Genomic DNA, 13,876 nt, shown 5'->3' with positions numbered 1-13,876 from the left:
TCTTTAAAAAAAAAAAAGAAGATTGGCAACAGTTGTTAGCTTAGGTGCGAATCTTTAAGAAGAAAAAAAAAGAATTTCCTAGAAAACTTATTAAAATGCAGATTCCCGGGCCCCAGAAGTCCTATTGTGGTTGATTCAGGACTGGACTCCAGCTGGTCCATTTCATCCATTATACATTATTATCTAATTACAGGAACCAGGAACCACAAGTTTTCCAGGAGCCTGCAGAAAAGTCTGCAAGCTGAAAAGGAAATTATTGGTTCCCAAGGTAATTGTGTAAATGCTTACCTATATATCTGAAAACATGGTACCATAGTTTGTACCTATTTCATTGTTAGTATTTTTAACAATCTTATCACATGTGAAAGCAAAGTATAATGTACATTTTTCTCCCTTAGCAAGTTTTCCTGAAAATGCACAATGATTACTTAATCACAGCCAAACAAAAATTCTATGAATTACTCGTTGCCCAATCGTATCAAAATCAAAATTATAAAAATTCTTTAGAAAACTAGGTGATAGGCCTCAAAATAAGTGCTTAAAATAACAGAGTCCTTGGACTCTACTTTTGATTAAAAGCATTCCCAGGTGATCCTGATTCTGATCCTGCAATCACACCTGGAGTACCTAAGGTCTAGGTGGATGTTTCATGTTACCACAGCATTCTTGTTTTCATCCAATCATTTGTCAAATATTCTCAGCACCTACTACGTGCAAGCCATGATGCTAGGTGGTAGAAATTCAATGGTAAACAATATTTATCATTGTGAAGCCTCCAGGCCAGTGGGAGAGACAGTCAATAGACAAATGGATAAGCATATGAAAACAATTACTAGTTGAGATAGGTGCTAAGAAAAAAACCAACAGGGCGTTGAGATAGAGAAGCCAAGGAATATTGACTTCAGGCTGGCAAGGTCAGGGAAGGCTTTTCTGAGGGAGTGAGGTCAAAGAATAAAGAAGGAGGAGCCAGCCCTGTGAAAACGTCTGGAAAGAGCACTTCAGGCACTGGGAACAGCACAGGCAGAAAGGCCAACGCAGGGCCAAGCTTACCTTGTTCATCAGTTTTGGGAAAACAGGAGGGAAGAGAACAGCACAAGAGAGGAGGCTGAGGAAGGAGGCCCAGACCCTTTGGCACGGGGAAGTCGTATGCAGATGGATTTTATTCTAAGTGCAGTGGAAGTGAATTGACAGTCTTTGTTTGTTTGTTATTTTTTAAAGCTTGGGTATAGCATGGTACTTTGTGTAGTGGTTAACAGCTCAAGCCAGACTGCTCAAGCGTAAATTCTAGCTTTGCCTCTTAGAAGCAGAGTGATCTTGGACATGTTCCAACCTCTCTTTGCTCAATTCTTCACCTGTAAAATGGAAGTAATAACAGCACCTACCTCATAAGGTTGTTTAGCATATTTAATAAATACATGATAAGAACTATATACATCTTAGTAATGAAGATTTGTGTTTAAGAAGATCATTCTGGTTTCCCCCATGGACAATTAATTGGGAAAGGACAAGAGTGGACATGGTTAGGTTGTTAAATTTGTTCAGGAGAAATGTAATGGAGGCTGGAGGTGGGATGATGAAAATGGAGTTGGAGAGGAGGGGTCGGATTTCTGGTTTATTTTGGAGGCAGAGTTGACAGAACCTGGAAATGGATTAAATGTGAGATGTGAGGTGAAGAAAAGAATCAAGAAAAACTATTTGGTTTCTGGCTCAACTCATTGGATACATAAAAATCATCATCATCATCATCTTCATCATCATCAGTCATCATCAATATCATCATCATGAACATTTATTGAACAGGTCTGCATGCCAAGCACTGAGATAAATGCTTTATAAACACCTCTTACGATGTAGTAGGCTTAGGTACAAAGACATTTACCAGAAGGGAAAGTCAAGAGTTCAGCATTGGATAAGTGAAGTTTGAGATGACCCTGAGATACCAGATGGAAGGGTCAAGAAGGCAATCGGATAGCCAACTCTATAAAACTCAGAGATGACTGGTTTGGAGATAATATTCACAAGTCATGAACTTTGCAGTGGAATTCACCACAGTGTTCTTTTATATAATGATTTGGGCTGTTACAATAATGTTTTATTTCTTTTGGCCTAATCTCTTTTTTGAGTTTAAGACCTGCGTCCTAACAACCTTCATGTCAATTGAATTTTCAGTCGATTCCCCGTAGTGTGAAATAAAGTATTGCATGAACATTTCTGACTCTGAAACAGGTCTCTACTGAACTCAACTTGCCTAATCTGAAGTTCATGTTCTCTGTGAAGCATTTCCTAATTAAAACTCAAAGAAACTTTAGTTCAAGTCATGGTCTGAAATCAACAGAAATATATTAATTCACATGAGTATAGAAAATAATTTATTTACAGTGTTTAAATTGACATTTGAACAGTTTTTCCAATCCCACACAGTTAGTGGCATAAGGTCTTGAGAAAGCATGAAACATTTTTTTATCAGCCTCATATTTCATCAAGCTTGCCAAACACAGTTCACTTTCCATAGAAATTCACAAACCTGAGCAGTGGCCAAATTTTCAGAGTCGCTGAATGTAAGCCAGTGAATGAAATTGTTAAACCCTTTGATTTCCCCCCACTTTTTTCCCTTAAAAAGTAACATAGCGTATGCCTCTGAGTTTTATTATTTGACATCTACAGCACTCAAGTTGTTGAAGAAAAAGCCTGTATGGACATTCCAGTGAAGAATGAACATGGACAGGGTCTTTGGGGAACATTCACTTGCAGCCTTGCTTATCCTCAGATGGGAAAGTCTATTTCTTCATGGTTGCACCAACATCCTTCAGAGGGCAATGGTACCAACTTTGAAAGTGAATAATTTTAAGGACTTTGTTTTTGGTGTGGAAGATTGGCCCTGCGCTAAGATCTGTTTCCAATCTTCTTCTTTTTGCTTGAGGAAGATTGTCACTGAGCTAACATCTGTGCCAATCTTCCTCTATTTTGTATGTGGGGCACCACCACAGCATGGCTTGATGAGTGGTGTGCAGGTCCATGCCTGGGATCTGAGCCCATGAACCCTGGGCTGCCAAAACGGAATACGCAAACTTAACCACTATGCCACTGGGCCAGCCCCACTTAAGGACTTTTAAAAGTTGAAAATTTTTGAGACAAATCCAGAATAGGCAAAAATTACATGTTGGTCCAAAATGTGATAAATTCCAGACACTATGCATTGTAGCTAATCAGGGCCACTAGCAAATCTTTCTCTTAAGACCTTAGGCCTAATTGTAGAATGGACTGATTCAAACAAAATCTTGAGTATCAGGCAGGATGGAACTAGTTATCATTAAGAAAATAATTTTCATGGGCATTGGTTCATTGTGCCCAGGTGTGGTTTGGAAAGATAAAGGATATGGAAACAAGCTAATAATAATAATAATGAATACTAATAATTAAAATGTCAGTAACTTTAATGTAGTTCTCTTAGTGGATGATAAAATCATATAAGAATGTTTAATATTTTTTTAATCCAATGCTCTAGTATTCTCTTCATTGAATTGTGTCCTTCATTGGCATCATCTGCTAATTTAATTTTTACTTATAATAGTAAAAATACACAATAGCCCCTGGAGGCAATAATCTTATTTTTTAAATGCTCAAAAAAATAGATCCTTTCCTTCCAAAAAAAAGTGAAGGGTAACAAGTAACTACTTAATTTGAGCTCTGAGCAGTCACTGAGCTGTGAGCACCTACTGTGCTTAGGTCACATATAATGTATTTGGAGAGGGAGGCCACACGGGATACAAGAGCAACCCTAAGTTCAAAAGGACTCTCCCAAATGGGAATCATGGACATGCTGGGAAGGGGATGAAGGAGTCAGGGAAGAGCAGGCCTAAACCATGAAACTGGAGCAGAATTCTTGTCATCAGTGTCCTAGAAATGAAGCTGAGAAGAGTCCCGATGTGCCAGGGGCCAGCAATTGTAGCTCCACGCTCGATGGCAGCCCTCTCTCACCATGACCCCTGCCAAGCCACATAGGTGAATCTACAGGAGTAATGGTGACCTCAGAAGAGCCCTGTGTAATTGGGGAAGGGTTGTGGCAAAGGAATAAGAGCACTTCATTCTTCATATAACAGCTTTATTGAGATATAATTTACATACCACACAGTTCACTCTTTTAAATTGTATAATTTAATGACATCACAGAGTTATACAATCATTACCACAATCAAATTTAGACAGTTTCATCACCCGAAAAGAAACCCTGCACCCCTTGGTCATTACTGCTCTCAATCCTCCCAGCCCCCTCAGCCCCTGGCAACCACTAATCCTTTGCCATTCTCTGGATTTGCCTATTCTGGACATTTCATATAACTGGAATCACACAATATGTGGCCTTTTGTGACTGGCTTCTTGCACTTACCATAATGTTTTCAAGGTTCATCCATGTTGTAGCATGTGTCAGGACTTTATTCCTTTTCATGGTGGAATGACATTCCATTGTATGGATATGCCACATATTGTTTATCCGTTCATCAGCTGATGGACGCTTAGGTTGTTTCCACTTTGGGCTACTGTGAATAGTGATGCTATGAACATGTATGTACATGTACTTGTTTCAACACCTGTTTTGAATTGTTTGGGGTATATACCTAGGAGTGTAATTGCTGGGTCACATGGTAACTCTATGTTTAACATTTTGAGAAACTGCCCAACTGTTTTCCAAAGCATTTCACCAGCAGTGTAGGAGAGTTCCAATTTCTCCACACCCTCGCCAACATTTCTTTTTACTCATCCTAGTGGGTGTGATTTGATATCTCATTGTGGTTTTCATTTGCATTTTCCTGATGCCTAACGATATCAAGCATCTTTTCATATGCTTATTGGCCATTTGTATATTTTCTTCAGATAAATGTCTATTCAGAACCTTTGCCCATTTATAAATTGGGTTATTTGTCTTTTTATTATTGAGTTGTAAGGGTTCTTTGTATATTCTGGATACAAATCTCTTATCAAATATGTGAGTTAGCATTTCATTTAAATGATTTGTTCCCTCTGGTGTTCATATTGCATTTCTACTATTTACTGTAAACTGGTATACCCATTTACCTTAACTTTGTAACTTTCAGACTTTTTCCCCTAGTAAGTGATTGGTGCCTCTCGCCCGTGTGTGCTGAAGGAGGCTTTCAGAGCTGAGAGCTCCCCAGGGTGTCTGACTCAGAGGATCACAGTGACCCAAAGCCATTTCCCTCCCAGGGCTGCTAGCAGCACATTCCAGCCAGAGAGCCTGCCTGCCTGGCTCCTCTAGCTCTTTGAGCAGTATCCCTGTCTCCTGCCTCCTTCTCCGTTCCCACACTGGACAAGGGCTCTACTTGGGGAGGATGGGGGCTCATTTCTGCCTGGAGCTGCTGCTACTGCTGAGGTGTAAGGACCCTGGAGAGGTAAGAAGATACGGTGCGTGCATTTCAGGCTCTGTGTTTTGTGCCTCCTGCTTGAAGCAAGGCAGGACCCAAGCCAGTAAGATGTGAGAGACTTCACAGGGTAATAATCCTGGAGCAGCATCTGGGTAAGGTGGACACAAGCAGGAAAGAGTGAGAGAAGCAGTAGCTTTGAAGGGATTCACTCGGCTTGTTCCAGCACTTGCTCTCTTTCAACTTCAAAGTTCAGATGGTTCAAATGACACTTAAGATGTCTCTGTCTGTTGCTTTAGGAGAAGGTTCAGAGCCTTCAAGTCAGGCTGACTGGAATGTTACATATCATTGCCAAGACACTCATATTTTTATTGAAGGCTTAGAGCCAATTCAGTAAGGATCTGCCATTTTTTTCTGCACCTTTCCTTTTGGCTATGTTCTCAATATTTTTAAATCAACACAATTTGGCTTTAACCATGCATATCGACTTATAATGTTACTGTTGTATAGGTCTTAGTGGCCTTCTAATGCAGTGTCTTTCTGTGACAGATAAAAAAAACTGAGGGTGAGAGTGGATCAGGTTATGGCAGGGTCACCTGGCTAGTCCATGTCAGAACTGAGACTAAACATCATTGCTTTTGATCCTCTCTTTGGGTCTCAATCATTGGGTACTGTATAATGACGGATATTTGGGACAAGGGCAAACATTGCCCTTCCCCTCAATATGATGAAGGATCAAGATTCTGTGACATCTACAAGCAGTATGAGTACTGAGGTGGAACCCCAAAATGTGGTCTGACTTTTCCTTGCAGCCGCTCCATGCAGCAAAGACAGATGATTGGTTCAGAAAATCAGAAAGCCTTGGTTTTGCTGCTTGTAGCAAAATAAATAAATAAGCCTTATTTTTTATGATTCCAACTTTTTATTATTTCATAGAAAGAACCCTAAAATCCATCTTATTATTAATTTAGAATATTACCAAAGTGTTCACAGAGCTTAGATACTTGCTGGTTTCGTATAGCTACAAGTAAAAGTTTCTTTGAGTCTTTCCTAAAGAAACAGATAGTATCATATTAAACATTAGTTAAATTTTTTTAAGACATTATGGTGAATTTTTTTTAACACTAATAAGATAGAGTCACAAGCTTTCCTACAGATTGGCAATCCTTTACCTTAAACTATGTGACTATGCCATTTCAATTCATTTGCAGATTTCTTCCTCTATCATGTGCACATGGCACTGTAAGTATAAAGTAATTTAAATATATGTTAATTATTTAATCTGTTAAAAACAAAGTTACTTTTGAAGAAAATTTACTGCTCTTAAATCGCCATCATTTACAATGTGTTCAATGATTCCATTCTGAAGGAGGGCAAAGACTTCATATTGTGATTCTGATTATTTCCAGTAATAGCAACTATAAAATGAATCAACTCAGGTAGCAGTGGTTGCAGGTTCCTGGGTACCTATTACTGTTCATCAGGAACATTTTTTTCTACCTGTGGGAAATTAAGCCACAAAGGCAGTAAATCCCCCTTTGTTTTCCAACCGTCTTTGTAAATCCTGCTGATAGGAATTACACATTTAAGCAATGTTCGATAAGTAGTTTAAAAATCCACTACTGTCTTGAGAAAGAAATAGATTTTGAAGTAGCTCTGTTGTGCCTATCTTCAGATTAAGAAAAAATCATTTGTGGTTGAACCCAAGTTCCTCATCACAGGGCAAAAATGGGATTTTGTAAACCTTCCGAGCCTGAATTTGTTATTGCATGCAGCTGTGCAAATTCGCAAACATTTCCTTCTCTAGTCAGGACCCTGTGGAAGGAGCCAGTTTGGACTGCCGCCTTGATAGCTAACATTTGTGGAAGCTGCAATGCGGGAAGCTATTAAAATATTTGAAGCTTTTCATATATTTTAATCTGAACATCTGATGCCAGGTAGAGAGTATATGCCAGCAAATTAGTTCTGATTCAGTGTCACGCTAAGAATATATCAGCAGCTTTCCTATTCTGCTCATTCTCAGTGACCTTCAGGATGTCACTTGAAATGGCCTTTCCATATGTGTTGAGTATGTCTTCAGTGGGCTACCTGGGAAGGAGGATAATGGAGGGCCGAGGCCTGGATTTTCTAACAAGATGTCATTAGTTCCCACTGTAGCTTTCTCTGAGCATAGCGATGAGAGAAAGACAGCACCTTGCAGTTCCTATGAGGACTGGACTTGCGTTTGTTTGTTTTCAAACCATCTTTTGGAACCAAGGAAGGAGTGAGGGCTGTTCCTGCTCAGGTTTGCACGCACAGCTGGGATAGATGGGTTTTTCCTGGTTGCCATGGCAATGCTGCCCTGGTGTGGTAATACTTGCCTGTATTTGCAGAGGTTTCCTCCCAATCTGTGGCGGTTGACCACAACTGCAGGGGAGTTATTGGGTTGGGGGTTCTTTAACTTTCTCTACAATTATCTCCTTAGTGCATCCCTGGGAAGTCAAATGGACAGGCAAAATTAAGTGACAAAAGGAGACAAGCTTCATGACTCTGATCGAGTTGAGTTCGTATTTGCTGTTAGAAATAGACACAGGTTGCTTTGGTTAGCATCCTAGTGGCAGACAACAAATTAGTTTACCTTTCAAATTGCACTCATCAAAAACAGGACAGGGTATGTGTGTTTTAAGAAGTGACTCATTTCTTTTTAAAGTTATAGGTTTAGACAATTCCTCATCTGTAAATTGGGGATAGAAACAACTTTTCCTCTATAAGATTATGAGAATTAAATGAGCTAACATATATCATGTGGTTAGAACAATGCCTAGAATATAATAAAAGCTCAGTAAATGTTCGATGTTGTTTTCATTACTTTCATATGACAGTATGGTGGCATTTTAATGCTAATGATGGTTCTTTGAGCAGATATTAAGCACACTGACCAGTTTCTAGGTATTTTTCTGAATCTGCCTTAAGGAGCTTGCCAGGTAGTGGGGAGACCAAAGTAGAAACAAGTAGTTGTTTGAAATAGAGGCATTCCCAAAATATCCTGGGAAACCTTGAGGCCTGAGCACTCCAGCTCATGTAGACCAGTAAGAAAAGGTTCCTAGACAAGGAGACATTGAACTGATGCTCATTTATGGCCATTCTCCTGATGTGTGGTGTATGGGGGCCAGGGGAGAGGGTTATTCTCACTTGCAGGAGTATCTTGAGTTTGGTATTTGGATAGATAAGGTGTTCCATGTCCTGGATCTGTCAAATATTGTGTGTTGCCCAAGGTCTACAACAAAGTGGACCTCCTCTACTTATAGCACACTGCTTTATATTCTCCATGGCTGTCAGAGGTTATTTGGTAATAATTTCGTAACAGAAACCTTATTATATTCATCAAATAATACTTTTGGAGAGTGATGATTTTGAAAATTGTGATAATTAAGGCTTCTTAAATCCCTGCCCACTCTACGGACAAAACTACTCATTTCTCGTTATTCTGCCAAATTCAAGCAAATTCCAAACCAGAACTCTTCCCTGACAAACTAAATGAGCCCTAATCCAGTAGTTACACTAAAGGCTAATGGTTTTGGTTATTTTTCTCCTCTTTATTACTTACGTAACACAATCACCTTTAAGAAACCTCCCAAGAAATAGAGAACACACTCACTTTTAAGTAACTTCTGAAGAAGCAAATAACTGCTCTAATTTCTGCAGAATGGTTTTGATTTGGAGACATGAGCTATCTTAATCCCGGGGCAGCCATTTCTTCATCTTGTATAATTTCTTTCACATCCTGGTCACTCCCCAAACTGTTGAGATTTTTCTGAGACAGTTGATACAAGAAGTAAAAAACCCATTGTATGAGGTCCTATATCAAGTTTACCAACTTTAAGATTTGAGCTCTTGATTTTTCTTTCTCAGTTATGTTTTAAAAATGCACACAGACTTCTCATTCTTTCTGTGTGTCAAGTTCTGAACACACAACATGATTAAATGTTGGCCTTGTTTTCTAGAGTAAGGTTTCTCAACTTCAGCAGTGTTGACATTCAAGGCTAGATCATTCTTTGTTGTGGGGTCTGTCTTGTGCATTGTAGGATGATGTAGCAGCATCCCTGGTCTCTCCCCGCCAAATACCAGTAGTACCACTCCAACCTCCATCCCCACCCCTCATTATGACTCTAGAAATTGCCAAATGTTCCCTAGGGGGCACAGCTGCCCCAGTTGAGAACCACTGCTCTAGAGAAAGAGTTTGGTAAAGAAAGCCCTAAAGTGCAATTAGCTGAGCTGTGACCAATGCCAGAGTGACAAGCAAATGGTCAGAATTGGAAGTTAATATACATGGGGACCAGGCCTTACAAAGAAGGTGAAAGGAATGCATTCAGAAGGAGGAAGTCTAATACTCTGGCCTCCAATGAGCCTCATGCAACCCATGACATCCTGGTGGATTTACTCTCATATTACCCTTAAGGTGACGTTGAGAGTGGCAAAGAAGAGTCCCTGGGGATGTCAGGTAGGAGAAGGCAGGGCTCATGCAGGGTAGCAATCAGTAAGAAAGGTGTTCAAGTGACTATATGTCAGAGATGGCACATTGATAAATGACAGATGTTTGACTTTGGAGACTTTGGCTTAGAAAACTTCCATGTTATACCAAATTCTACATCATCCCTGCTTCCAATGGTCTAGTGTTCCCTTTAGGGGTCTACAGAGCCAAGAGAAGGCTCCCTTTCTGAATATAAGGATTATAGCCCTTGGCTGGCCCTGTGGCCAAGTGGTTAAGTTCGTGTACTCTGTTTTGGTGGTCTGCGGTTCGCTGGTTCGGATCCTGGGCAGGGACCTATGTACCACTCACCAGGCCATGCTGTGGTGGCATCCCACAAAGAAGAACTAGAATGACCTGCAACTAGGATATGCAACTATATACTGGGGCTTTGGGGAGAAAAAAAAAGAGGAAGATTGGCAACAGATCTCAGCTCAGGCCCAATCTTCTGCACCAAAAAGCATTTAAAAAAAAGGATTATAGCCAACATTTATTGGACTTAGGGTCCATTGACATGAAAGGACTCAGAGATGGATATTAGTCCATTTTATAGATGAGGAAATTGAGGCACAGAGAGGCTAAGAAACTTGTCCAAGTTTCTACAACAGATAGGCCAAGGTCATGATTATGAACCCAGAGAATCTGGTTGCAGAACCTGCGCACCCCGACACCACACAGGGAAGCCATCTTTGCCCTGTGTGGACACCTAACTGACCCCAAACCCCCACATTCCACAGACAAATTTGAAGCATGGAGAAATCTTTGAAGAGGAAAACAAGATTTGGCTGTTCTGAGGAAGATATTTAACATTGTTAAAAACATTTTTTAATAAAAATGAAATAAATGCTGGACCTTGGGCTATTTTTTTGTTGACCATAGGGCAATGTTATTTGTAAGAGGGCTTTACTGATCTTGATTTTTTTGATAGATTATTCAGGCGTGATTTATCAAGGCAAATGTTTTGGGGCCCAAATAACCATTCCTTTCTTCTCTCCTCAACCTCTTCACTCCTCATCACTCCAGCCCAATCTTAGTCCTCAAGTTTTATCTTCTAGAAGAGTCAGGTGTTTCAGATGAGGCCGGGATGAATTCTTCCTAGTAGGGAAGTATTTTGAGTAACTAAATTTCGGCCAATGACCCCAGCTGATAAGGCTCTAGGCCAAATGGGGGCAAAAGGAATTGTAAGCCAAATCACAAAACAATAAGTAAAAACTCCAATTAACAAGAATTTCACAACAAACATAGGCTGATGACTATTTTATTAAAGCAATACAGAACACAACTAGAGGCCACTATGTTCTGGAAATGTAGGAAATTGGTTGAAATCTTTTTTCTCTTATGATTCCCATATTAAGCTGTTCATAACTGATCTCTGTGTTTGTTTAAAATTAACACAATTGTTTGCTATTTTATATTCTTTGTTAAGTCTTGGCCTTAAATTCAATCTTGGTATTTTCAGCTATTGTTTACTACTAAGGGGCAAACTTCAGACTTAGGGGAAAAGTCAGTGTTTTCATTTTGCGTGAAGTTGGGAGAGGAGGTGGTCAACTTGACATTGCTTATAAATAAAATGAGCAACTTGACCTTTTTTCCTTGATAAAATTTTATACTGGAAGAAATGTAGTATGCCTTGGTGACGATAACTGATACAATAGCCATATAGTCTCTAAATGATTAGAATGGAGAGAAGTTTTATTTAACATTTCAAGTTACTCAAATGGTATATGTCTCCACACGTGTCCTTTTATTACAGGTAAACTCAGTGGGAGAGTATGCATGTGTGTGTATGTGTGAGCACCCATTTGTCCTATGTTGCGCTGTTGGTTTGAACCACAAAATGGAAAAGAATGTAAATATTTTCTGATGTTTACGGGCAGTCAACCACTCTAAGGGATAGACAAAGTTTGCGTTTTTTTCTTTTATCTTTCCATGAGCTTAAACTTTTGCCTATTCCCAGTGAGGCCCTAGGTCAAGGGCAGCCCTAGCCTTCTACCTCCAGTGTGGATGTGGCTGGTAGAGGACTGAAAATAAATGGCCATTCCTTCGGAACTAAAATAGCTTCTCTTACAAGCAGAAAAGTTAACTTGGTTCAACTCTGGATTTGTCTGTTCTAAAAGAAAAGTAGGGGGGAAACCATTTTGGTATGTGTGATTCAACCTGAGGAAAAGAAGGGCACTTCTACAGTTGTTAGAAATAATGGTCATCTCTTCTTTCTTGTTTTATTGTATTGCTAATTTTTGTTCCTGCTAAAGCTTATTGCTCCTTTCCCTTTCCCCGTCTTTGGTCAAAATACTTCTCTGAAAAATCAGTTCGCTGTGAACTGATTTCTACTTGGAATTTACCTGAAGGGGACCCACTAAGATCCAAAGTTCCCATCAACGAGAACTGAAGGAAGGGGGTGTGTCTGGATTGAAGTAGAAGAAAGGGAGAACAAACTTTAAAAAATTTAAATTTGTTTCTGACTACAGAAGTAATTTATGGTTATTGTGAAAAACTTGGATCTTTGTACAAACAGCTACGACTCTTTCCTAGTTTCTTTCTATGCACATTTATGTGTGTGTGTTTAAATTATTTACATGTTATGGTCATGTGTAATATTCATGTATAATTTACAGTCTTGGTCTTAAATTTTAGTTTGTCACGTTTTCTCCACTAATAAGTTTTCTTGTAAAGCATACTTTTTATCACAGTATTCCTTCAAATAGATATAAGAAATTTTAAGTGAGGCCCAGTTTCTCACTGGTATATAATGCTATAATCAACATCTTTGCACATATCTTCCCACGCATTTTGATGACTCTCTTAGGGTAATTCCTAGACGTGTATTTGCACCTCAGAAAAAATTATACTTATGTAAGCCCTCACCAACAAAAAGTGAATGAGAACAGAACAGGTTTCAAATTTGCTAGTGACATGGGAGTGTTTATGGTGAGATGAGAGTTCCCCTGAGGTGACTTACTCAACTTCGTTTGTCTCTTTAGCTTAATTTCAAAGACATAGCACAGTTTTGTAAATAATCTACTTTTGTTTTTTTACTGATTTAACAAAATGATTCTCCTTAGTCCTGGCCATATAAGCTTTACATCGTTAGAAGAGAGAATTTGCTGGCATGACATAAATTATGGGGGTCCTGATGTTGATGTCATGATCCGCTAATCAGTTATGACCCACAATTGAAAAACACTAGCATAGAAATAGAGTGTGTCATCCATCTAGAGGTAGATGTTTCCAGGCTTGGTTAATTCAGAGGCACAATGATGCCACAAACCACCTAGGGTCTTTCCAGCTTTTCACTTGTCCCTCCTGATCACAAGATGGCAGACACAGCTCCAGGCATCACATCCTCAAACAAATAAATCCTCAAACAAAAAGACAGAACAGCACTTTTTCCTAGCATGTATATATTTTTTTTAATTAGAGGGTAATCTTTTCCCCCAGAAGCTCCTCCTCTCCCAGCAGACTTCCCTTTTGGTTTCATTCATTGTTCAGTTTCCACTACAACCCATCCTAAACCAATCACTGGCAAGGGGAATAGATGCCATATTTGGTAAGGATATGGTATGTTATGGTAATCGATGCCGTAATTAGCATGGAGGAGTGGGCATTAAGTCCCTGGAACAGGGGAGGCGGCTCATCTCCCCTGAGCTCATGGAAAGTCAGACGCTGACATTAATTCCAGTTCTGCCAACAAGGAATGAATGGTGAGGAAAGCTGTTGGACAGCTAGCTAATGATGTCTGCCATATTGCCAGAATATTTTGACAATAGATCTGTCATAGTGTTAATACTATTAGACCTTCTCTTATCATTAGTTTTGAGCTTATTTTATACCTTTGGTAGATTCTAGATTCCTTAAGGGTGAGAACTTACTATTTTTACCAGGACATCGCCCTAGAGGGTGATTAATAAATATTTAATAAATTGATTAGAATTGACCCATGTCAGTTGATTAAAAGCTTTCTTACTTTTTTAATTGAATTTAAATTTTTAAGAAT

At 39.3% G+C, this 13,876-nt stretch overlaps 1 protein-coding gene across 8 annotated transcripts in view; it reads left to right on the top strand.

The window, feature by feature from the left end:
- ARHGAP6 (Rho GTPase activating protein 6) overlaps nucleotides 1–13,876 on the top strand; it is a 462,402-nt gene that overhangs the window by 322,958 nt on the left and 125,568 nt on the right. Inside the window, exon 1 of one of the 8 annotated variants that reach the window (XM_008524996.2) lies at nucleotides 5,242–5,405. The exons of the other annotated variants lie outside the window; for them this stretch is intronic. Within the exon in view, the coding sequence (XP_008523218.2) occupies nucleotides 5,346–5,405 (60 nt within the window). The 5' untranslated portion in view covers nucleotides 5,242–5,345. Of the gene's footprint in view, nucleotides 1–5,241; nucleotides 5,406–13,876 lie in introns of those variants that run through there. 8 annotated transcript variants of the gene reach the window in all.

This window comes from Equus przewalskii, chromosome X (genome assembly GCF_037783145.1).
Source record: "Equus przewalskii isolate Varuska chromosome X, EquPr2, whole genome shotgun sequence".
NCBI lineage: Eukaryota > Metazoa > Chordata > Mammalia > Perissodactyla > Equidae > Equus > Equus przewalskii.
The sequence above is the reverse complement of the archived record's forward strand: the minus strand, read 5'-3'. Positions and strand labels throughout refer to the sequence as shown.